Below are 21,099 nucleotides of genomic sequence, written 5' to 3'. Positions count from 1 at the left end.
AGGTCCCGCGGGCCAGGTTTTCCCATGACTCCCAGCCCCAGATGGTGCCAGATTTCCCAAAAAACTTCAGATGGAGCCTGGAGCCGAGGGGCCGGGGTAGCTCAGGCTGCTGTGACAGTGTGTGCGGAGTGGGGATGCCCTCTGGGCTCAGGGATGTCTTGTAGGGATGGGGCTAGCTAGGAAATCTTGCTGGCGACTGTGATTCATTGTACAGCAGGAGAAAGGGAAATCATGTGAAGCACCAAATCTGGGGGAGAATCCTACTCCCCAATCTATTTTCCTTTCTTGCCCCACTTTCCTTCCCCAAACTATGAGTTTTCTGTGTCTTGGGCAAAAAGTGTCCCCCCAATCCAGCTCCTTCCAAACCTGAAACGTTTCAGTGCAAGTGAATCAAAGAGATTTTTCAAAGCAGGGAGCTGGGAGCAGGAAACCTACTGCTCTTCTGTCTGGACTTTGCACTTCCTTCTGTACTTTTGCAAACTGCTCTGCGCTCCCTTAAAACCAAAACATGAGCTGTTTGGATGGGCCAGCATTATTTCCCCTTTTACAAGAGCAAATCCCGGAGGGGCCCTGGCCCAGCCCGGTCCTAGCTGCAGCGTGGGGTTTGGGGAGGTTGCTGTTTCCTGCTGTTGCTGTGTGTGTTTGCAGTCGAGGGTTTGGCCGTGTTTGCAGACAGGCCATCTGTGCTGCCATATGTCTGTCACCGAGAGGTGTGACAGTCACGTGCACGAAGGGAGCATCTCGGAGAGTGTCATCCCATGCATCCTCCCGTCCCGGGCTGGGACAGACCCTTTCGACTCCCTCTGCTACCAGCCGTGTCTGAAACCTCAGAGGAAAGCGGCTGTGCAGCGAGCCCGTGGCAGGGCGAGCGAGGAGCCCCGTGGGCTTCCTCCTGAAGCCACGTCAGGCTCTGACGGGCCTGAGACGCCCTCGCTCCTCCCAGCTGGTGCCGTTATCAGCCCGCGGGCTCCGACTTGTGCGGCTCTGACTTGTACTGCTCTGGTTGCATTTCAGAGTGAGTCACAGATGGTGCCAGGGTTGTCCTCGCTTCTCCCTCCATCTTCTTGCAGAATCACAGCCCCATCTGCTGCTGAGGAATTGGTTCCCTCTTGCTCAAGGGAAAGAAAAATGAGTAAAATCTGGTTTTCCTCAGGGAAAGCCATGGATATCTTCTCCAGTCTTGTGCACCATGTCTGGAAAACAGTGCGTTTTCCATGCCACGCTGCTGCCTCTCCTGCCCGAGGACCTGTGAGTGGTCCCAGATATGGGGCAGCCCAGGGGAAAAGACAGGCAGATGCAGGTGGCCAGGAAAATGGGCATCTAGATAGCTCCTCAGCCAGCAGCAGGTTCGCACTGCAGGCTTTCCCTGTCACGCCTGTGTCTGCAGTGAAAGCCAGAGAGCAAGGGTCCATCCTCCACGGCGGGGGCTGTATGACCTGCTGTGGGTCTCGGATTATAACATGTGCAGGCTGCTATGGGAAGCCCTGAAATAATGCAGAGCAGTGGTGAGGGTCAAAGGTGTAGAAGTATGTGGGCTTCTAGGTGTGCAGTTGGATATCTGGAGGAATTTTCAGCAGATTTTTCATCCCTGTCTGAATTAAGTGCCTAGGATTAGGAGGGATAGGTGGTCTGAACCGGGACACCCTCCCACCAGGCTGAGGCCTTTGAAGAAATTAGATGCAAGGTTGAAGGATGGCAGCAGTCAGTGCGGTCATCAGCTATTTATTGTGATTTTTCATGCAATACATCAGTGAGAAGAAGAAAATCTCTCTCTGCGCCTGGCCCACCAGCACCATCACCCTGTAGTAAGCACAACATAACTCAACTACTTCAAAGCCTCCTTGACACTGGGGCTGGAATTCTATTCAGCTGCTAGGAAAGGAAAAGTGTGTAACCAAAAGCACTGAGTCTGCATTTAAAGGTGTCTTTTCCCAGCCTCAAGGATTTTCAGGCCCCAGAATGAGTATGGTTGAGATAATGGGATTTTTTTTTGCGTTGCACAGCAGAAGCTGACAAGCATGAGAGCCTGCCACAGGGCTAGGGATGTGTGAGTGCAGTGTGAGATACAGAACAGTGATGCCACAAGGTAGCAGAGATGACAGGGATATAAAGGACAGAGGTACCCAAGGAGTCCAATTACAGTAGAAAAGTGACTAAATACTGCGCTAAGGTGGATAGATGTAATGCAGAAAAGCAGAAGCTGTAGATCCTGGGATAATTCTCTGCCTACGCTAAAACTAGAGAGCAGAAGCAATCCTCAAAGAGATTTGGGGTAGGCCCACCAACTACCCAGCAGAGACCGGACATGTTAAGATGCCTTGGCCTCATCCACACCGGGACAACTTGATGCCTCCTGTGAGGCTGGAGGGCCGGGGGGGGGCCTGGCTCTGCTTGGTGCAAAGATGTTCCTCTTCCCCTTGGGCCTGGGACTCGCTTGCTTGGCTGTAGCTCCTCTTGCTGTTTTCCTCCTGTCGCAGGTGGCTGCTCCTCTCTGCATCCTGCTGATGGCAGCTGGCTTCCTCCCTTGAGGGTGGCTGCGGACAGGTCTCTTCTGCAGCTCGCTGGCCCGACTTGCATGCTAGTGCCTGGCGCTCTCCACTTTCCTGCGGCTGCGGCTCTGGAGCCTGGCCCCGGTCCCCCTGGTCCTGGTTGTGTTCGGATGCCTGGGATGGAGGTAGGCGGCTCTTGGCCTCCCTCTCCTCGCACTCGCTCCCCTGCTGAGTTGCCTTCCCCGGGGCGCTTCCCTCATCCCCTGGCGCTCGGGGCTCACCCACTGAGCAGCAGCTGGATTCAGGCTCCTGCGGGACCAGCTCCTCAGAGGCTTTTGATCCGTTTTGCTGTGGCTCCATTTTGGGATCAGGCATCCTTGGACACTGGTTTTTCTTCCCGTCCTCTCTGGGTTCAGCCTTGCATGGTTGATGAGGTTCACCCTTAACGATATCTGATGGGGGATCCTGTTGCACCCCTTCCTTCGTTTCTATTTCAGTCCTCTCCTGCTGAGAGCAGCTTTTTCTATCCTGCGACTCGTGCTCGTGTGGCTCATTCAGGTCCCCTTTTCTTTCCTGGGGCCTGAAAGCAGACGGCTGCTGGCTACTACTTCTGCCCACGCATGCTTCCCACACACGTGTGCCTTTGCACTGCGGGGGTTCGTACGTGCCGAGGGAGCCTGGCTGTTCTCTCTCCCGTGTCCGGAGTCTGCTGCTCTCGGAGACCTCGGCTTGCAGCTCGCGAGAGCGAATGTTCCTCCTCTCGCCCGCTGGCTCTTGCAGCTCTGGTCCCTGGCAAATCCTCCTCTCGTCCTCGGCGACTTCGCTGTCGTGGGAACGGTCCCTCCTTGCTATGTCCCCACGTGGCTCGGGTTCATAGGAGACACGGCGGACCCTCAGGTCTGCTTCTGCGGCCTCTTCTACGGTCCAGCGGGTCCGTTCGTACGTGCCGAGGGGTCCTCGTGCTTCTCTCTCCCGTGTCTGGAGTCTGCTGCTCTCGGAGACCTCGGCTTGCAGCTCGCGAGAGCGAATGTTCCTCCTCTCGCCCGCTGGCTCTTGCAGCTCTGGTCCCTGGCAAATCCTCCTCTCGTCCTCGGCGACTTGGCCCTCTCCAGAACGGTCCCTCCTTGCTATGTCCCCACGTGGCTCGGGTTCATAGGAGACACGGCGGACCCTCAGGTCTGCTTCTGCGGCCTCTTCTACGGTCCAGCGGGTCCGTTCGTACGTGCCGAGGGGCCCTGACTCTTCTCTCTCCCGTGTCTGGAGTCTGGTGCTCTCGGAGACCTCGGCTTGCAGCTCGCGAGAGCGAATGTTCCTCCTCTCGCCCGCTGGCTCTTGCAGCTCTGGTCCCTGGCAAATCCTCCTCTCGTCCTCGGCGACTTCGCCGTCGCGGGAACGGTCCCTCCTTGCTATGTCCCCACGTGGCTCGGGTTCATAGGAGACACGGCGGACCCTCAGGTCTGCTTCTGCGGCCTCTTCTACGGTCCAGCGGGTCCGTTCGTACGTGCCGAGGGGCCCTGACTCTTCTCTCTCCCGTGTCTGGAGTCTGGTGCTCTCGGAGACCTCGGCTTGCAGCTCGCGAGAGCGAATGTTCCTCCTCTCGCCCGCTGGCTCTTGCAGCTCTGGTCCCTGGCAAATCCTCCTGTCATCCTTGGAGACATCGCCGTCGCGGGAACGGTCCCCTCCTGCTATGTCCCCACGTGGCTCGGGTTCATAGGAGACACGGCGGACCCTCAGGTCTGCTTCTGCGGCCTGTTCTACGGTCCAGCGGGTCCGTTCGTACGTGCCGAGGGGCCCTGACTCTTCTCTCTCCCGTGTCCGGAGTCTGGTGCTCTCGGAGACCTCGGCTTGCAGCTCGCGAGAGCGAATGTTCCTCCTCTCGCCCGCTGGCTCTTGCAGCTCTGGTCGCTGGCAAATCCTCCTCTCGTCCTCGGCGACTTCGCCGTCGCGGGAACGGTCCCTTCCTGCTATGTCCCCACGTGGCTCGGGTTCATAGGAGACACGGCGGACCCCCAGGTCTGCTTCTGCGGCCTCTTCTACGGTCCGGCGGGTCCGTTCGTACGTGCCGAGGGGTCCTCGTGCTTCTCTCTCCCGTGTCTGGAGTCTGGTGCTCTCGGAGACCTCGGCTTGCAGCTCGCGAGAGCGAATGTTCCTCCTCTCGTCCGCTGGCTCTTGCAGCTCTGGTCCCTGGCAAATCCTCCTCTCGTCCTTGGCGACTTCGCCGTCGCGGGAACGGTCCCTTCCTGCTATGTCCCCACGTGGCTCGGGTTCATAGGAGACACGGCGGACCCTCAGGTCTGCTTCTGCGGCCTCTTCTACGGTCCAGCGGGTCCGTTCGTACGTGCCGAGGGGGCCTCGTGCTTCTCTCTCCCGTGTCTGGAGTCTGCTGCTCTCGGAGACCTCGGCTTGCAGCTCGCGAGAGCGAATGTTCCTCCTCTCGCCCGCTGGCTCTTGCAGCTCTGGTCCCTGGCGAATCCTCCTGTCATCCTTGGAGACATCGCCGTCGCGGGAACGGTCCCTTCCTGCTATGTCCCCACGTGGCTCGGGTTCATAGGAGACACGGCGGACCCTCAGGTCTGCTTCTGCGGCCTCTTCTACGGTCCGGCGGGTCCGTTCGTACGTGCCGAGGGGCCCTGACTCTTCTCTCTCCTGTGTCTGGAGTCTGGTGCTCTCGGAGACCTCGGCTTGCAGCTCGCGAGAGCGAATGTTCCTCCTCTCGCCCGCTGGCTCTTGCAGCTCTGGTCCCTGGCAAATCCTCCTCTCGTCCTTGGCGACTTCGCCGTCGCGGGAACGGTCCCTTCCTGCTATGTCCCCACGTGGCTCGGGTTCATAGGAGACACGGCGGACCCTCAGGTCTGCTTCTGCGGCCTCTTCTACGGTCCAGCGGGTCCGTTCGTACGTGCCGAGGGGTCCTCGTGCTTCTCTCTCCCGTGTCTGGAGTCTGGTGCTCTCGGAGACCTCGGCTTGCAGCTCGCGAGAGCGAATGTTCCTCCTCTCGCCCGCTGGCTCTTGCAGCTCTGGTCGCTGGCAAATCCTCCTCTCGTCCTCGGCGACTTCGCCGTCGCGGGAACGGTCCCTTCCTGCTATGTCCCCACGTGGCTCGGGTTCATAGGAGACACGGCGGACCCTCAGGTCTGCTTCTGCGGCCTCTTCTACGGTCCAGCGGGTCCGTTCGTACGTGCCGAGGGGTCCTCGTGCTTCTCTCTCCCGTGTCTGGAGTCTGGTGCTCTCGGAGACCTCGGCTTGCAGCTCGCGAGAGCGAATGTTCCTCCTCTCGCCCGCTGGCTCTTGCAGCTCTGGTCCCTGGCAAATCCTCCTCTCGTCCTCGGCGACTTGGCCCTCTCCAGAACGGTCCCTCCTTGCTATGTCCCCATGTGGCTCGGGTTCATAGGAGACACGGCGGACCCTCAGGTCTGCTTCTGCGGCCTCTTCCACGGTCCAACGGGTCCGTTCGTACGTGCCGAGGGGTCCTCGTGCTTCTCTCTCCCGTGTCTGGAGTCTGGTGCTCTCGGAGACCTCGGCTTGCAGCTCGCGAGAGCGAATGTTCCTCCTCTCGCCCGCTGGCTCTTGCAGCTCTGGTCCCTGGCAAATCCTCCTCTCGTCCTCGGCGACTTCGCCGTCGCGGGAACGGTCCCTTCCTGCTATGTCCCCACGTGGCTCGGGTTCATAGGAGACACGGCGGACCCCCAGGTCTGCTTCTGCGGCCTCTTCTACGGTCCGGCGGGTCCGTTCGTACGTGCCGAGGGGCCCTGACTCTTCTCTCTCCCGTGTCTGGAGTCTGGTGCTCTCGGAGACCTCGGCTTGCAGCTCGTGAGAGCGAATGTTCCTCCTCTCGCCCGCTGGCTCTTGCAGCTCTGGTCGCTGGCAAATCCTCCTCTCGTCCTCGGCGACTTCGCCGTCGCGGGAACGGTCCCTTCCTGCTATGTCCCCACGTGGCTCGGGTTCATAGGAGACACGGCGGACCCTCAGGTCTGCTTCTGCGGCCTCTTCTACGGTCCAGCGGGTCCGTTCGTACGTGCCGAGGGGTCCTCGTGCTTCTCTCTCCCGTGTCTGGAGTCTGGTGCTCTCGGAGACCTCGGCTTGCAGCTCGCGAGAGCGAATGTTCCTCCTCTCGCCCGCTGGCTCTTGCAGCTCTGGTCCCTGGCAAATCCTCCTCTCGTCCTCGGCGACTTGGCCCTCTCCAGAACGGTCCCTCCTTGCTATGTCCCCATGTGGCTCGGGTTCATAGGAGACACGGCGGACCCTCAGGTCTGCTTCTGCGGCCTCTTCCACGGTCCAGCGGGTCCGTTCGTACGTGCCGAGGGGGCCTCGTGCTTCTCTCTCCCGTGTCTGGAGTCTGCTGCTCTCGGAGACCTCGGCTTGCAGTTCGCGAGAGCGAATGTTCCTCCTCTCGCCCGCTGGCTCTTGCAGCTCTGGTCCCTGGCGAATCCTCCTGTCATCCTTGGAGACATCGCCGTCGCGGGAACGGTCCCTTCCTGCTATGTCCCCACGTGGCTCGGGTTCATAGGAGACACGGCGGACCCTCAGGTCTGCTTCTGCGGCCTCTTCTACGGTCCGGCGGGTCCGTTCGTACGTGCCGAGGGGCCCTGACTCTTCTCTCTCCCGTGTCTGGAGTCTGGTGCTCTCGGAGACCTCGGCTTGCAGCTCGCGAGAGCGAATGTTCCTCCTCTCGCCCGCTGGCTCTTGCAGCTCTGGTCCCTGGCAAATCCTCCTCTCGTCCTTGGCGACTTCGCCGTCGCGGGAACGGTCCCTTCCTGCTATGTCCCCACGTGGCTCGGGTTCATAGGAGACACGGCGGACCCTCAGGTCTGCTTCTGCGGCCTCTTCTACGGTCCAGCGGGTCCGTTCGTACGTGCCGAGGGGTCCTCGTGCTTCTCTCTCCCGTGTCTGGAGTCTGGTGCTCTCGGAGACCTCGGCTTGCAGCTCGCGAGAGCGAATGTTCCTCCTCTCGCCCGCTGGCTCTTGCAGCTCTGGTCCCTGGCAAATCCTCCTCTCGTCCTCGGCGACTTGGCCCTCTCCAGAACGGTCCCTCCTTGCTATGTCCCCACGTGGCTCGGGTTCATAGGAGACACGGCGGACCCTCAGGTCTGCTTCTGCGGCCTCTTCTACAGTCCGGCGGGTCCGTTCGTACGTGCCGAGGGGCCCTGACTCTTCTCTCTCCCGTGTCCGGAGTCTGGTGCTCTCGGAGACCTCGGCTTGCAGCTCGCGAGAGCGAATGTTCCTCCTCTCGCCCGCTGGCTCTTGCAGCTCTGGTCGCTGGCAAATCCTCCTCTCGTCCTCGGCGACTTGGCTCTCTCCAGAATGGTCCCTTCCTGCTATGTCCCCACGTGGCTCGGGTTCATTGGAGACACGGCGGACCCTCAGGTCTGCTTCTGCGGCCTCTTCTACAGTCCGGCGGGTCCGTTCGTACGTGCCGAGGGGCCCTGACTCTTCTCTCTCCCGTGTCCGGAGTCTGGTGCTCTCGGAGACCTCGGCTTGCAGCTCGTGAGAGCGAATGTTCCTCCTCTCGCCCGCTGGCTCTTGCAGCTCTGGTCGCTGGCAAATCCTCCTCTCGTCCTCGGCGACTTCGCCGTCGCGGGAACGGTCCCTTCCTGCTATGTCCCCACGTGGCTCGGGTTCATAGGAGACACGGCGGACCCTCAGGTCTGCTTCTGCGGCCTCTTCTACGGTCCAGCGGGTCCGTTCGTACGTGCCGAGGGGTCCTCGTGCTTCTCTCTCCCGTGTCTGGAGTCTGGTGCTCTCGGAGACCTCGGCTTGCAGCTCGCGAGAGCGAATGTTCCTCCTCTCGCCCGCTGGCTCTTGCAGCTCTGGTCCCTGGCAAATCCTCCTCTCGTCCTCGGCGACTTGGCCCTCTCCAGAACGGTCCCTCCTTGCTATGTCCCCATGTGGCTCGGGTTCATAGGAGACACGGCGGACCCTCAGGTCTGCTTCTGCGGCCTCTTCCACGGTCCAACGGGTCCGTTCGTACGTGCCGAGGGGTCCTCGTGCTTCTCTCTCCCGTGTCTGGAGTCTGCTGCTCTCGGAGACCTCGGCTTGCAGTTCGCGAGAGCGAATGTTCCTCCTCTCGCCCGCTGGCTCTTGCAGCTCTGGTCCCTGGCAAATCCTCCTCTCGTCCTCGGCGACTTCGCCGTCGCGGGAACGGTCCCTTCCTGCTATGTCCCCACGTGGCTCGGGTTCATAGGAGACACGGCGGACCCCCAGGTCTGCTTCTGCGGCCTCTTCTACGGTCCGGCGGGTCCGTTCGTACGTGCCGAGGGGCCCTGACTCTTCTCTCTCCCGTGTCTGGAGTCTGGTGCTCTCGGAGACCTCGGCTTGCAGCTCGTGAGAGCGAATGTTCCTCCTCTCGCCCGCTGGCTCTTGCAGCTCTGGTCGCTGGCAAATCCTCCTCTCGTCCTCGGCGACTTCGCCGTCGCGGGAACGGTCCCTTCCTGCTATGTCCCCACGTGGCTCGGGTTCATAGGAGACACGGCGGACCCTCAGGTCTGCTTCTGCGGCCTCTTCTACGGTCCAGCGGGTCCGTTCGTACGTGCCGAGGGGTCCTCGTGCTTCTCTCTCCCGTGTCTGGAGTCTGGTGCTCTCGGAGACCTCGGCTTGCAGCTCGCGAGAGCGAATGTTCCTCCTCTCGCCCGCTGGCTCTTGCAGCTCTGGTCCCTGGCAAATCCTCCTCTCGTCCTCGGCGACTTGGCCCTCTCCAGAACGGTCCCTCCTTGCTATGTCCCCATGTGGCTCGGGTTCATAGGAGACACGGCGGACCCTCAGGTCTGCTTCTGCGGCCTCTTCCACGGTCCAGCGGGTCCGTTCGTACGTGCCGAGGGGGCCTCGTGCTTCTCTCTCCCGTGTCTGGAGTCTGCTGCTCTCGGAGACCTCGGCTTGCAGTTCGCGAGAGCGAATGTTCCTCCTCTCGCCCGCTGGCTCTTGCAGCTCTGGTCCCTGGCGAATCCTCCTGTCATCCTTGGAGACATCGCCGTCGCGGGAACGGTCCCTTCCTGCTATGTCCCCACGTGGCTCGGGTTCATAGGAGACACGGCGGACCCTCAGGTCTGCTTCTGCGGCCTCTTCTACGGTCCGGCGGGTCCGTTCGTACGTGCCGAGGGGCCCTGACTCTTCTCTCTCCCGTGTCTGGAGTCTGGTGCTCTCGGAGACCTCGGCTTGCAGCTCGCGAGAGCGAATGTTCCTCCTCTCGCCCGCTGGCTCTTGCAGCTCTGGTCCCTGGCAAATCCTCCTCTCGTCCTTGGCGACTTCGCCGTCGCGGGAACGGTCCCTTCCTGCTATGTCCCCACGTGGCTCGGGTTCATAGGAGACACGGCGGACCCTCAGGTCTGCTTCTGCGGCCTCTTCTACGGTCCAGCGGGTCCGTTCGTACGTGCCGAGGGGTCCTCGTGCTTCTCTCTCCCGTGTCTGGAGTCTGGTGCTCTCGGAGACCTCGGCTTGCAGCTCGCGAGAGCGAATGTTCCTCCTCTCGCCCGCTGGCTCTTGCAGCTCTGGTCCCTGGCAAATCCTCCTCTCGTCCTCGGCGACTTGGCCCTCTCCAGAACGGTCCCTCCTTGCTATGTCCCCACGTGGCTCGGGTTCATAGGAGACACGGCGGACCCTCAGGTCTGCTTCTGCGGCCTCTTCTACAGTCCGGCGGGTCCGTTCGTACGTGCCGAGGGGCCCTGACTCTTCTCTCTCCCGTGTCCGGAGTCTGGTGCTCTCGGAGACCTCGGCTTGCAGCTCGCGAGAGCGAATGTTCCTCCTCTCGCCCGCTGGCTCTTGCAGCTCTGGTCGCTGGCAAATCCTCCTCTCGTCCTCGGCGACTTGGCTCTCTCCAGAATGGTCCCTTCCTGCTATGTCCCCACGTGGCTCGGGTTCATTGGAGACACGGCGGACCCTCAGGTCTGCTTCTGCGGCCTCTTCTACAGTCCGGCGGGTCCGTTCGTACGTGCCGAGGGGCCCTGACTCTTCTCTCTCCCGTGTCCGGAGTCTGGTGCTCTCGGAGACCTCGGCTTGCAGCTCGTGAGAGCGAATGTTCCTCCTCTCGCCCGCTGGCTCTTGCAGCTCTGGTCGCTGGCAAATCCTCCTCTCGTCCTCGGCGACTTCGCCGTCGCGGGAACGGTCCCTTCCTGCTATGTCCCCACGTGGCTCGGGTTCATAGGAGACACGGCGGACCCTCAGGTCTGCTTCTGCGGCCTCTTCTACGGTCCAGCGGGTCCGTTCGTACGTGCCGAGGGGTCCTCGTGCTTCTCTCTCCCGTGTCTGGAGTCTGGTGCTCTCGGAGACCTCGGCTTGCAGCTCGCGAGAGCGAATGTTCCTCCTCTCGCCCGCTGGCTCTTGCAGCTCTGGTCCCTGGCAAATCCTCCTCTCGTCCTCGGCGACTTGGCCCTCTCCAGAACGGTCCCTCCTTGCTATGTCCCCATGTGGCTCGGGTTCATAGGAGACACGGCGGACCCTCAGGTCTGCTTCTGCGGCCTCTTCCACGGTCCAACGGGTCCGTTCGTACGTGCCGAGGGGTCCTCGTGCTTCTCTCTCCCGTGTCTGGAGTCTGCTGCTCTCGGAGACCTCGGCTTGCAGTTCGCGAGAGCGAATGTTCCTCCTCTCGCCCGCTGGCTCTTGCAGCTCTGGTCCCTGGCAAATCCTCCTCTCGTCCTCGGCGACTTCGCCGTCGCGGGAACGGTCCCTTCCTGCTATGTCCCCACGTGGCTCGGGTTCATAGGAGACACGGCGGACCCCCAGGTCTGCTTCTGCGGCCTCTTCTACGGTCCGGCGGGTCCGTTCGTACGTGCCGAGGGGCCCTGACTCTTCTCTCTCCCGTGTCCGGAGTCTGGTGCTCTCGGAGACCTCGGCTTGCAGCTCGTGAGAGCGAATGTTCCTCCTCTCGCCCGCTGGCTCTTGCAGCTCTGGTCCCTGGCAAATCCTCCTCTCGTCCTCGGCGACTTCGCCGTCGCGGGAACGGTCCCTTCCTGCTATGTCCCCACGTGGCTCGGGTTCATAGGAGACACGGCGGACCCTCAGGTCTGCTTCTGCGGCCTCTTCTACGGTCCAGCGGGTCCGTTCGTACGTGCCGAGGGGGCCTCGTGCTTCTCTCTCCCGTGTCTGGAGTCTGGTGCTCTCGGAGACCTCGGCTTGCAGCTCGCGAGAGCGAATGTTCCTCCTCTCGCCCGCTGGCTCTTGCAGCTCTGGTCCCTGGCGAATCCTCCTGTCATCCTTGGAGACATCGCCGTCGCGGGAACGGTCCCTTCCTGCTATGTCCCCACGTGGCTCGGGTTCATAGGAGACACGGCGGACCCTCAGGTCTGCTTCTGCGGCCTCTTCTACGGTCCGGCGGGTCCGTTCGTACGTGCCGAGGGGCCCTGACTCTTCTCTCTCCCGTGTCTGGAGTCTGGTGCTCTCGGAGACCTCGGCTTGCAGCTCGCGAGAGCGAATGTTCCTCCTCTCGCCCGCTGGCTCTTGCAGCTCTGGTCCCTGGCAAATCCTCCTCTCGTCCTTGGCGACTTCGCCGTCGCGGGAACGGTCCCTTCCTGCTATGTCCCCACGTGGCTCGGGTTCATAGGAGACACGGCGGACCCTCAGGTCTGCTTCTGCGGCCTCTTCTACGGTCCAGCGGGTCCGTTCGTACGTGCCGAGGGGGCCTCGTGCTTCTCTTTCCCGTGTCTGGAGTCTGGTGCTCTCGGAGACCTCGGCTTGCAGCTCGCGAGAGCGAATGTTCCTCCTCTCGCCCGCTGGCTCTTGCAGCTCTGGTCCCTGGCAAATCCTCCTCTCGTCCTCGGCGACTTCGCCGTCGCGGGAACGGTCCCTCCTTGCTATGTCCCCACGTGGCTCGGGTTCATAGGAGACACGGCGGACCCTCAGGTCTGCTTCTGCGGCCTCTTCTACGGTCCAGCGGGTCCGTTCGTACGTGCCGAGGGGGCCTCGTGCTTCTCTCTCCCGTGTCTGGAGTCTGCTGCTCTCGGAGACCTCGGCTTGCAGCTCGCGAGAGCGAATGTTCCTCCTCTCGCCCGCTGGCTCTTGCAGCTCTGGTCCCTGGTGAATCCTCCTGTCATCCTTGGAGACATCGCCGTCGCGGGAACGGTCCCTTCCTGCTATGTCCCCACGTGGCTCGGGTTCATAGGAGACACGGCGGACCCTCAGGTCTGCTTCTGCGGCCTCTTCTACGGTCCAGCGGGTCCGTTCGTACGTGCCGAGGGGGCCTCGTGCTTCTCTCTCCCGTGTCTGGAGTCTGGTGCTCTCGGAGACCTCGGCTTGCAGCTCGCGAGAGCGAATGTTCCTCCTCTCGCCCGCTGGCTCTTGCAGCTCTGGTCCCTGGCAAATCCTCCTCTCGTCCTTGGCGACTTCGCCGTCGCGGGAACGGTCCCTTCCTGCTATGTCCCCACGTGGCTCGGGTTCATAGGAGACACGGCGGACCCTCAGGTCTGCTTCTGCGGCCTCTTCTACGGTCCAGCGGGTCCGTTCGTACGTGCCGAGGGGGCCTCGTGCTTCTCTCTCCCGTGTCTGGAGTCTGGTGCTCTCGGAGACCTCGGCTTGCAGCTCGCGAGAGCGAATGTTCCTCCTCTCGCCCGCTGGCTCTTGCAGCTCTGGTCCCTGGCGAATCCTCCTGTCATCCTTGGAGACATCGCCGTCGCGGGAACTGTCCCTTCCTGCTATGTCCCCACGTGGCTCGGGTTCATAGGAGACACGGCGGACCCTCAGGTCTGCTTCTGCGGCCTCTTCTACGGTCCGGCGGGTCCGTTCGTACGTGCCGAGGGGCCCTGACTCTTCTCTCTCCCGTGTCTGGAGTCTGGTGCTCTCGGAGACCTCGGCTTGCAGCTCGCGAGAGCGAATGTTCCTCCTCTCGCCCGCTGGCTCTTGCAGCTCTGGTCCCTGGCAAATCCTCCTCTCGTCCTTGGCGACTTCGCCGTCGCGGGAACGGTCCCTTCCTGCTATGTCCCCACGTGGCTCGGGTTCATAGGAGACACGGCGGACCCTCAGGTCTGCTTCTGCGGCCTCTTCTACGGTCCAGCGGGTCCGTTCGTACGTGCCGAGGGGCCCTGACTCTTCTCTCTCCCGTGTCTGGAGTCTGGTGCTCTCGGAGACCTCGGCTTGCAGCTCGCGAGAGCGAATGTTCCTCCTCTCGCCCGCTGGCTCTTGCAGCTCTGGTCCCTGGCAAATCCTCCTCTCATCCTCGGCGACTTCGCTGTCGCGGGAACGGTCCCTCCTTGCTATGTCCCCACGTGGCTCGGGTTCATAGGAGACACGGCGGACCCTCAGGTCTGCTTCTGCGGCCTCTTCTACGGTCCAGCGGGTCCGTTCGTACGTGCCAAGGGGTCCTCGTGCTTCTCTCTCCCGTGTCTGGAGTCTGGTGCTCTCGGAGACCTCGGCTTGCAGTTCGCGAGAGCGAATGTTCCTCCTCTCGCCCGCTGGCTCTTGCAGCTCTGGTCCCTGGCAAATCCTCCTTTCGTCCTCCACAAGTTCATCATCGTGGGAACGGTCCCTCCTTGCTGTGTCCCCACATGGCTCCGTCGCTTCCTGTGGCTTCTCTTGGCCTCTCGCATTTGTCAGTAATTCAGTCTTATGTCGCTGACTGTGACTTCCTCTATTTGCTTCTTGTTCTGGTTCCTGTGGCCTTTGGCTGCTCCTTCCATATTGCACTGCCTCTTGGTCTTGTGGATGATGGTTCTTTTGATCATACAGTTGTGGTGCTGACTCATGTGGTTCACGACTACTCCACCAGTTTGGCAGTGGTTGAGGTTTACATGGCTGGTTGTGACTCTTCACGTCTGCCAGTCGTTCTGGCTGAGGCCCCTCTTGATTTCGTCTCTCATCTGCGTGCGGTTCAGGCAAGCTGCTGCGTTTGTTGAGTTGTTCTTCTGATTCATATGGCACGCAGTGGGTCCTAACATCTCCTTTTTGCTTTGACTGATGTTTCTGGTCGCTGCCTCTCTCGTACACCAGTGGTTTGGGCTTTCTTGACTCACTACGGCTCTGTACGTCATCTTGTCTGTCCAGCTCAGGTGGGTGGCGAATGTTACGTTGGTCGCATGGCTCTTGGCTTCGTTCTTCATATGCTTGAGAGGTTCGCTCCTTGGATTTGCTGCTCCTTTTTGCATCATCTCTACTTTGTGTGTTACATCGCTGGCGATGACTCTCCGTTTCCTCTAGGGTTTCAAGCTTGTGAACCCTGGTGTCTCGTTGTGGCTCAGGTTCACAGGGTGGATGATTACTCTCATGGATTTGTGGTTCCTCTTCCTGGAGCTGACGATGGTGCCCTCTGTTAATAATTTCAGGCTCTTGGAGTGATTTCCCACTGGTTATTAGCTTTGTTCTTTGCAGAAGACACGGTCCCTTCTGCAGAAACCAGTAGCAGGCCTTAGCCACTCTGAATACCAAAAGTAGGAACTCATTAAAGTCTATTTTGCCATCGTCATCCCATTCAAGAAACTGCAGAACCTTGTCAATCGTTTGAGGATCATGTGGGTTCTGCAGGGAAAACAAACACAAGAAAATAAAAACAGGGGTTTAGCCCTCCTGCTGCTTTGCAGAGAAATACAAACACAGGAGCAACTGCAATATTTTCTCCTTCCACCTCTTGCAGCTTCAGTTTTGTAGCTCAGCAACACTGCCATGTCTTTGTTCTCCACTTTTCTGGTGGTTCCCTGGCTACAGCTAAGCAGCTAGTTCTCTTCTTTTTGACAGATGCTGTATCCTTCCACTGGATGCATTTCCTTTGGAAGAAGACCATACCTTCCCACAGTTTCTTCACCAGTTTTTGCCAATTTGTTCATAGCAGAATTGGTTGAAATAGTTGTCGAAACAGTCAGTGCAAGGGCATGCATCTGCTGCTACCCCTTAGTAAGAGCCTCCCCATCCCACTGCCATCTGGTCATGAAAATCATCCCCTCTCCTGGAGGAGATACCTGCAATCACTCCTCTCCAGTCAGCCTCCATAAAGGCTTTGAGGGCTCCCTCTCGTAATAGCACTCACCGCTATGACATCTGCGAACTCCTTCAGGATAAACTCTTTCATCTCCCTTCTGCTGAGGATGGAGCCATCTCCATCTTCCTTTGCATGTTTGTAAAAGACGCTAATGATGGTGGAAATGCTGTCTAAGAAGTAAGACATCTTCCTGCAGATTCAAGCAAGCCTGCAAGAAAAGTAGGAGATCTAAGGACAGGATACACTTATTTGTCTCTGAGCATGAACAGAGGGGAAGAATTGCTGGGCTCAGGTTGGCTGTGTGCGTTGACGGGTGCTATGTGCTACGTGTCTGCTCCTGTGCCATGGTGACCTCTGTTTCTCCAGAGCACTGGGAAGAAATTCAAATGCTTAGCGGTTTTAGTGGGATGGGGAGTGTCTTCCAGCTTATCTGCTGATGTAGTCAAATGACGTTTGATACAGGATGGCAGGATGTGTGCATTTGTGGATCACAGGGAGGGGACTGAGAAACGATGACTCAAGAGATACCTCAGAAACCTGTCCCTGTGGTGCTATAGCAAGTATTTGTGTTTCCAGGATGCACGCTGCTGTCTCTGCCTGCCACTGAGGATATACCAGCTTCTCTGGAGCAGGTTAGAGGATGTCTAATGCAGTGGTGGCATGCCCTTAGACAAGATCTAGCTGGCTTAGAAACAGGTAGAGAGGTTGTAGAGCTTTAAAACAAGCCCTGTGGCCAATTCTCCTATGACCAGGAGTATTGATTTACAATACTGATGAATCTTTCATTACAGCATCAGTTCATTGGCAAATAGATTTTGGCCAGAGGAGAACTGCCAGATGACCTAGGTCAGAGCTACTTACTTAATTTTACTGCGATCTGCTCAGCAGAAAGCAGTGCTCGGGTTTGAGCCTTATGTCTGGAAACCTCGAAAGCCACCCACCTTCCTTCTCGCAGGGTCCAAAGCCTGTTACTGGGGTGCATCAGTGCTGGGATCTCATCTTGCACATGGGGACGCTGTGCTGCCTCTCTGCCTCGCTGCCTGTGCAACGTGTACACACACATGCACTTTCACACACCCCTCTGCATACAAAATTCTGTTTCCTGGTATTTCAGCAGAAATCTGAACATTCCTACAGTCTGTTCATTGTGGCTGCGAGCTGAATCCAGACCAAAGCAAGGCACAAAACCTGACCCTCTCTCTTTGCCTCAGAGGTCCACTGCTTCTACACACGGACACAGCGATAACAGCATGTAGATGTCCAAATCTCACAAAATAACACTTTACTGGATATAAACATGAAAGACTCCCCAGAAAACAGTGCTGCAGGAATGATGTTTTCACCCCAAACGCATCCTATGTCAAGAACACGTTCTTTCCAAGCAAAGTGAGCATTTAAAAAAGAACGACTTACCCAAATCACCAGCGGGATCAGAGGGGATTCCCGTGAAGCCGTGCGGAGTGAGCGGAGCACCTGAGTGCTTTTATAGGGTCCCTGACGGAGCTAAAGAAAGGAGACACCCTTTGTGGACGTTGTCCTGATTCATCTTTGGCCAAGCCCAGCTGCACCTTCATGTCCTCAAACGGGTTATTTAACTTATCATCCCCTTACCTATCATTTTAACCTAGAAATAGCAGTTACCATGTGGCAATTCAAGCACTGGCTGGTTCCACCTAATCCAGATTGTAAAGTTATTTTACAGGTTGATTGTATTTAAGATTAAAAAAAATACTCAAATAGCTATAAAACATAGATGTGTTTGTGGGGCGGTGTATTTTTATATATGTAGGTCTGTATAGGTATATGTTTATATATGTATAATGTACACACACACACACACACACAAACAAACAGTGGCAGAGTGAAATTCGGAGGATGTCGATAGAAGTGTTGAATTCAGTAGGGCTAATTGTGAGCAGATCCAGGACAGTAAGAAATCTGCATGGCCCGTGAGCTTGGTGCCGTAACACCAGGGATTGTCTGTGTGCTTTTTTTGTGCAGTTCTTTCGGCGCCTTGGGCATGAGGTCAATGGACTCTGGATCCGGCTTGTGTTTGCAGCGGAAGAAGGACAAAAGGAGCCCTAGGCACTACGGAAGCGGTGAAATGGAGGCATATGGCAGTTAGATCCCCAAATGCCCCAGGAGACCTTGGTTTGTGTGGTGTCCTTGTATGGTGTGTTGGAAAACTGTACTTTATTTTTGGTAATTTCCTGTTAAGGAACCTTTTCATTGGACTATTCAGGTTTCTGTTGAAGAAAAAGAACATTTTTAAATTGTGAGGATGGAAAAATGAGATTTTTTACAAGAGAATGTCTGTTTAATAAGCAATGGCTTTTCATTGAGAAAAATCATGAAAGAACATTTTCAGATTAACTGTCTTCCATGAATGACTTTCATTTTAATTTTGCTTGATCTTTAATTAAAACTAAAAGCCGAAACATCTCTACTGAGAGGCAGATTTATGTTGAATCTTCATCTGGTTGCTCTAGGCAGCTTTTGGTGTAATTACCTCCACAATCCCGTTTTTTATCTTTTAACAGTATATTAATTAGGGACCAACTCATTTCTTTATTCATCCGAAACTCTCCTGGTACCCAGAGAAAATAAGGAAGATATTAGCCATGCCACCTGGGCCCCTGCTTTTGATTTTGGAGGAAGGTTCGCTGCTTCGACAAGCGCGACGGAGACATTGCAGAAAGGCTTCAGAGCATGAACTTGTCATGCAGCCTTGGGTGAGTTGCTGATCTGGCCCATCTGTGAGGTGAGATAATAGTGGGTGTAGGAGCCTAATTAATTAGTGCTGGTAACACCTTGGGGATACTCATATGAGTGCGTATAAGGATTGTTACTAACCATACTTCATTTTTAAGCTTTTTTTCAAGATTAAATTATACTTGTGCAAATTATACCTGTGGGATAATGATACCCTTGGGAAACTGTAATTTTATGGTAGATTGGAGTTATTATTAAAATTAGAGTATTACAGTGCAGCTGGAGCTCGTACGCCTCATGTCCTGTAACAGTCTGCAATCCCACCCGCAGGAGCTGCGGCAGGGTGGGATCACCGGGTGCTGTTTGGGCCATTGGGCAGGCAGAATTCGGCTGCCCGTGCCGGAAAGGGGACGGGGTGTCTCGATCACACGCATGCTGAAGCACTTCCTCGCTTTTTCATATTTTGCTGCCGTTCCCAGAGCAAAACGGTAAATCTCAAAGCACATTCGCTACAGCTCCGAAACCCCCAATTCCCCAAGGGTTTAGGCTTCCCAAAGACGTTTTAAAAAGAGGGGATACAGGGGTAGATTTTTAAAAGCTATTAGGCACCAAAATACAGATTCTTTTCAAACTAAGGATCTTAAATCTCTTGCACCCCCGGGAAAAAATTGTCCCTAGCTTTCTTCTAATTTGGCTTCTGCCCTAAGGAGATTAAACAACATTTTGTTCCCTCTGTCTTGAGGTACCTCCAGCTTCTTTGGAACGGGGGAATATCACACAGGAGACACATCAAGGAGCTAAAGGTGAGAGACACAAACTTCACCTGCTGGTCTGTAAAACTGAAGGGGAGGGTGGGGGAACTAGGAACGATGCTAGGGGAAGGTCGGAGGAGCGGTGCATGAGCCCGTGCGCATCGTGCAGGCAGCTCTCCTCGCTCCCCGCGTCTGCCCCGAGCGCAACGAGGGCAGCTCTGCCCTCCTGCTGCTTGCACCCGTCTGCGGTTCCCAATTCTGCACCCATCCCTGGAGCGAGACCGGGAGCAGGGAGGCTGCTCGCCATCGTGCCTCAGCCAACAGCACGTTCCCTGCTCCACCCCACAACCCCCCAGCTCTGATCCTGCCTCATCCCTCCAGCCAGCCACATCCGAGGGGACCCCACGAGCAAAGCGAGGGAGGCAAACTGCTTCTGATCGTTTTGCAAGAATCCGCGGCAGCCGCCAACACTGATGGAGCGGCCGGCGGTGGGATTAGCCGCCACGTGTATGGGGCAGCCGAGCCTGCAGAGCGTCTCGCCGCGGAGGAGCCGCACCGGGCGCCTGGCAGGGCGTACCCCATTCGGGAGACCGGCTCCCTGCCAGCGCCTCCCAGCCTCCCAGGGTTCTTACACAGCTATTTGTTTCAGTTGGGTGATTTTCATTGTATTACAGTGTTCTCGTTAAAATGAACCAAGAAAACCCCCTAACTTCAAATGCAGTACTCCTGATGGCAAAAGTAGTGTTATTCAGAATAGAGTATATAATTAACAAAAATGAACCAGACGCCAATTTAGGTGAGCACAGGACATTCTTCCTTAGCTCACTTTATTCCCACCCGGAGCTGGCAGCATACGGCACTGGAATAGCTTCAGCTGAGCTCAGCGTCAGTCTGAGCACAGCAGTCACGTCCCTAACAGGGCTCAGTGGCTGCCTGAACCTGGTCTTTTATTGGTACTGCGAAGGGCAGCAGAATAAGATGTGGATAAGAGGCTGATGGATGGACAGACAGATGGATATGTGGGGATGGTTTTGAAACACTGATTTTTCTGTTCTGATTCAGCACACAGCAAATTGTGAAATCCTAGGGTGTCCCAGAGGAGTGATGTTTTATATTCCAGTGAGGTGTCTGTGTGCTGCATGTCAGCAGCCACAGAGCAGGAGGTGCGGGTGCATTTATAATTTGCTGATTTTTCTGATAGGTTGCAATTGAAAGATAGCATGGTGAAAAACAGGCTGAGCATCACCCTCCCAGTGGGAACGCTGAGTCCTGGGCCTGCCCGGTGGTCCAGCACACATCTGAACCTCATAAGAATTCCCGCTGACTTCACCGGACTGCTCATGCCTTTGAAACTATCCATACTCATATCTGCATTTTGAGATTAGACTCTGTTCCCCGAACTACCCGAACCAAGTTTGAAAACAGCTGCATTTGTGCACACTGTGCGTGTGATCTATCACTGGCCTCCCAGTTGTTGCTGGGATCAGATATATGTGAATAATAGTTTCCTGTGTTTAATATATCTTCTCTGGGGACTTCTAGGGCCAAAAGGGATTTCTGATCTTCACAGCATGCTCCACATTTCCCTTGCTTCTCAGAGTATTAATAAGCAAGGTTAAATAGGACAAATCCCTCTCATTCAATGTTAAGCAGCTATTTATTCTTTTTGTGGCAGACATGAAAAACGCCCGGAGCAGATGGATGCTGCGAGGGATCTGTTCACAGGCCGGTCGTGCCATTGCGTTAATGCAGACCTCTGCCCTCTTCGAGGACGTGTCTCACAGGGATGTCACACCTCTGCCCGCAGAGCAACCCACTCGCCTCGGCAGAATTGCAAAGGTACCTGCAAACCTCGCGTTCAGCCGGCAGCTGAGTTCGGGGGGAGCCTGCCAAGGGCGGTGTTTTGGCTCTGCTTTGTTTTAGGGGCATCTCAACTCTCAGGGAGAGGGGCAGGGCAGGGGGACAGGGCAGAAGGGCCCAAGGGAGGAGGAGAGGGAAGGCCTCCAGAGGCAGAGCAGACGCTGCAGGTGCTGCTAATACCGCTGAAGCTGGACTGGGACACAAAACCCCAATGCCTCTGAGACAGGGAATGTGCCTTGGCCTGGTGTTACCTGCGGTTCGTTTGATGGAACAAGAGTTTGGTGCTGAACAGCAGCACTTTTAGGATATCTGCCCCAAAGACAAGCCTGTCTCTCTTTCCGTCTATCCCCCCACCTGAACCCCGATAAATGGGTCAATGTGGCCACGTGTCACGCAAGAG

At 57.2% G+C, this 21,099-nt stretch overlaps 2 protein-coding genes across 3 annotated transcripts in view; one reads left to right on the top strand and one right to left on the bottom strand.

Annotated features, from left to right (window-relative positions):
* LOC112994443 (keratin-associated protein 5-1-like) overlaps positions 1–21,099 on the top strand; it is a 47,645-nt gene that overhangs the window by 3,020 nt on the left and 23,526 nt on the right. For both annotated transcript variants that reach the window (XM_064498967.1, XM_064498965.1), the window contains exons 2-4: positions 17,377–18,107; positions 18,830–18,890; positions 20,515–20,678. In XM_064498967.1, the coding sequence (XP_064355037.1) occupies positions 17,997–18,107; positions 18,830–18,890; positions 20,515–20,678 (336 nt within the window). In that variant the 5' untranslated portion in view covers positions 17,377–17,996. The remainder of the gene's footprint in view (positions 1–17,376; positions 18,108–18,829; positions 18,891–20,514; positions 20,679–21,099) is intronic.
* LOC112994436 (filaggrin-like) lies at positions 1,707–15,581 on the bottom strand. The gene is made up of 2 exons (XM_026118774.2): positions 15,424–15,581; positions 1,707–14,918 (listed from the first exon to the last, which is right to left on the bottom strand). Exons 1-2 carry the CDS (start codon positions 15,559–15,561, stop codon positions 2,325–2,327), a joined length of 12,732 nt encoding a protein of 4,243 aa, XP_025974559.2. The 5' UTR covers positions 15,562–15,581; the 3' UTR covers positions 1,707–2,324.

This window comes from Dromaius novaehollandiae, chromosome 29 (assembly GCF_036370855.1).
Source record: "Dromaius novaehollandiae isolate bDroNov1 chromosome 29, bDroNov1.hap1, whole genome shotgun sequence".
Lineage (NCBI taxonomy): Eukaryota > Metazoa > Chordata > Aves > Casuariiformes > Dromaiidae > Dromaius > Dromaius novaehollandiae.
Note: the sequence above shows the minus strand (reverse complement) of the source record. Positions and strands in the feature narration are given on the sequence as shown.

Coding starts and splice junctions, on each gene's coding strand:
- LOC112994436 (XM_026118774.2), bottom strand. CDS start 15,561: ATGTCTTACTTCTTAGACAGCATTTCCACCATCATTAGCGTCTTTTAC. Junction 14,919..15,423: donor AGTTCGCAGATGTCATAGCG/GTGAGTGCTATT, acceptor TTTTCCCTGCAG/AACCCACATGATCCTCAAAC.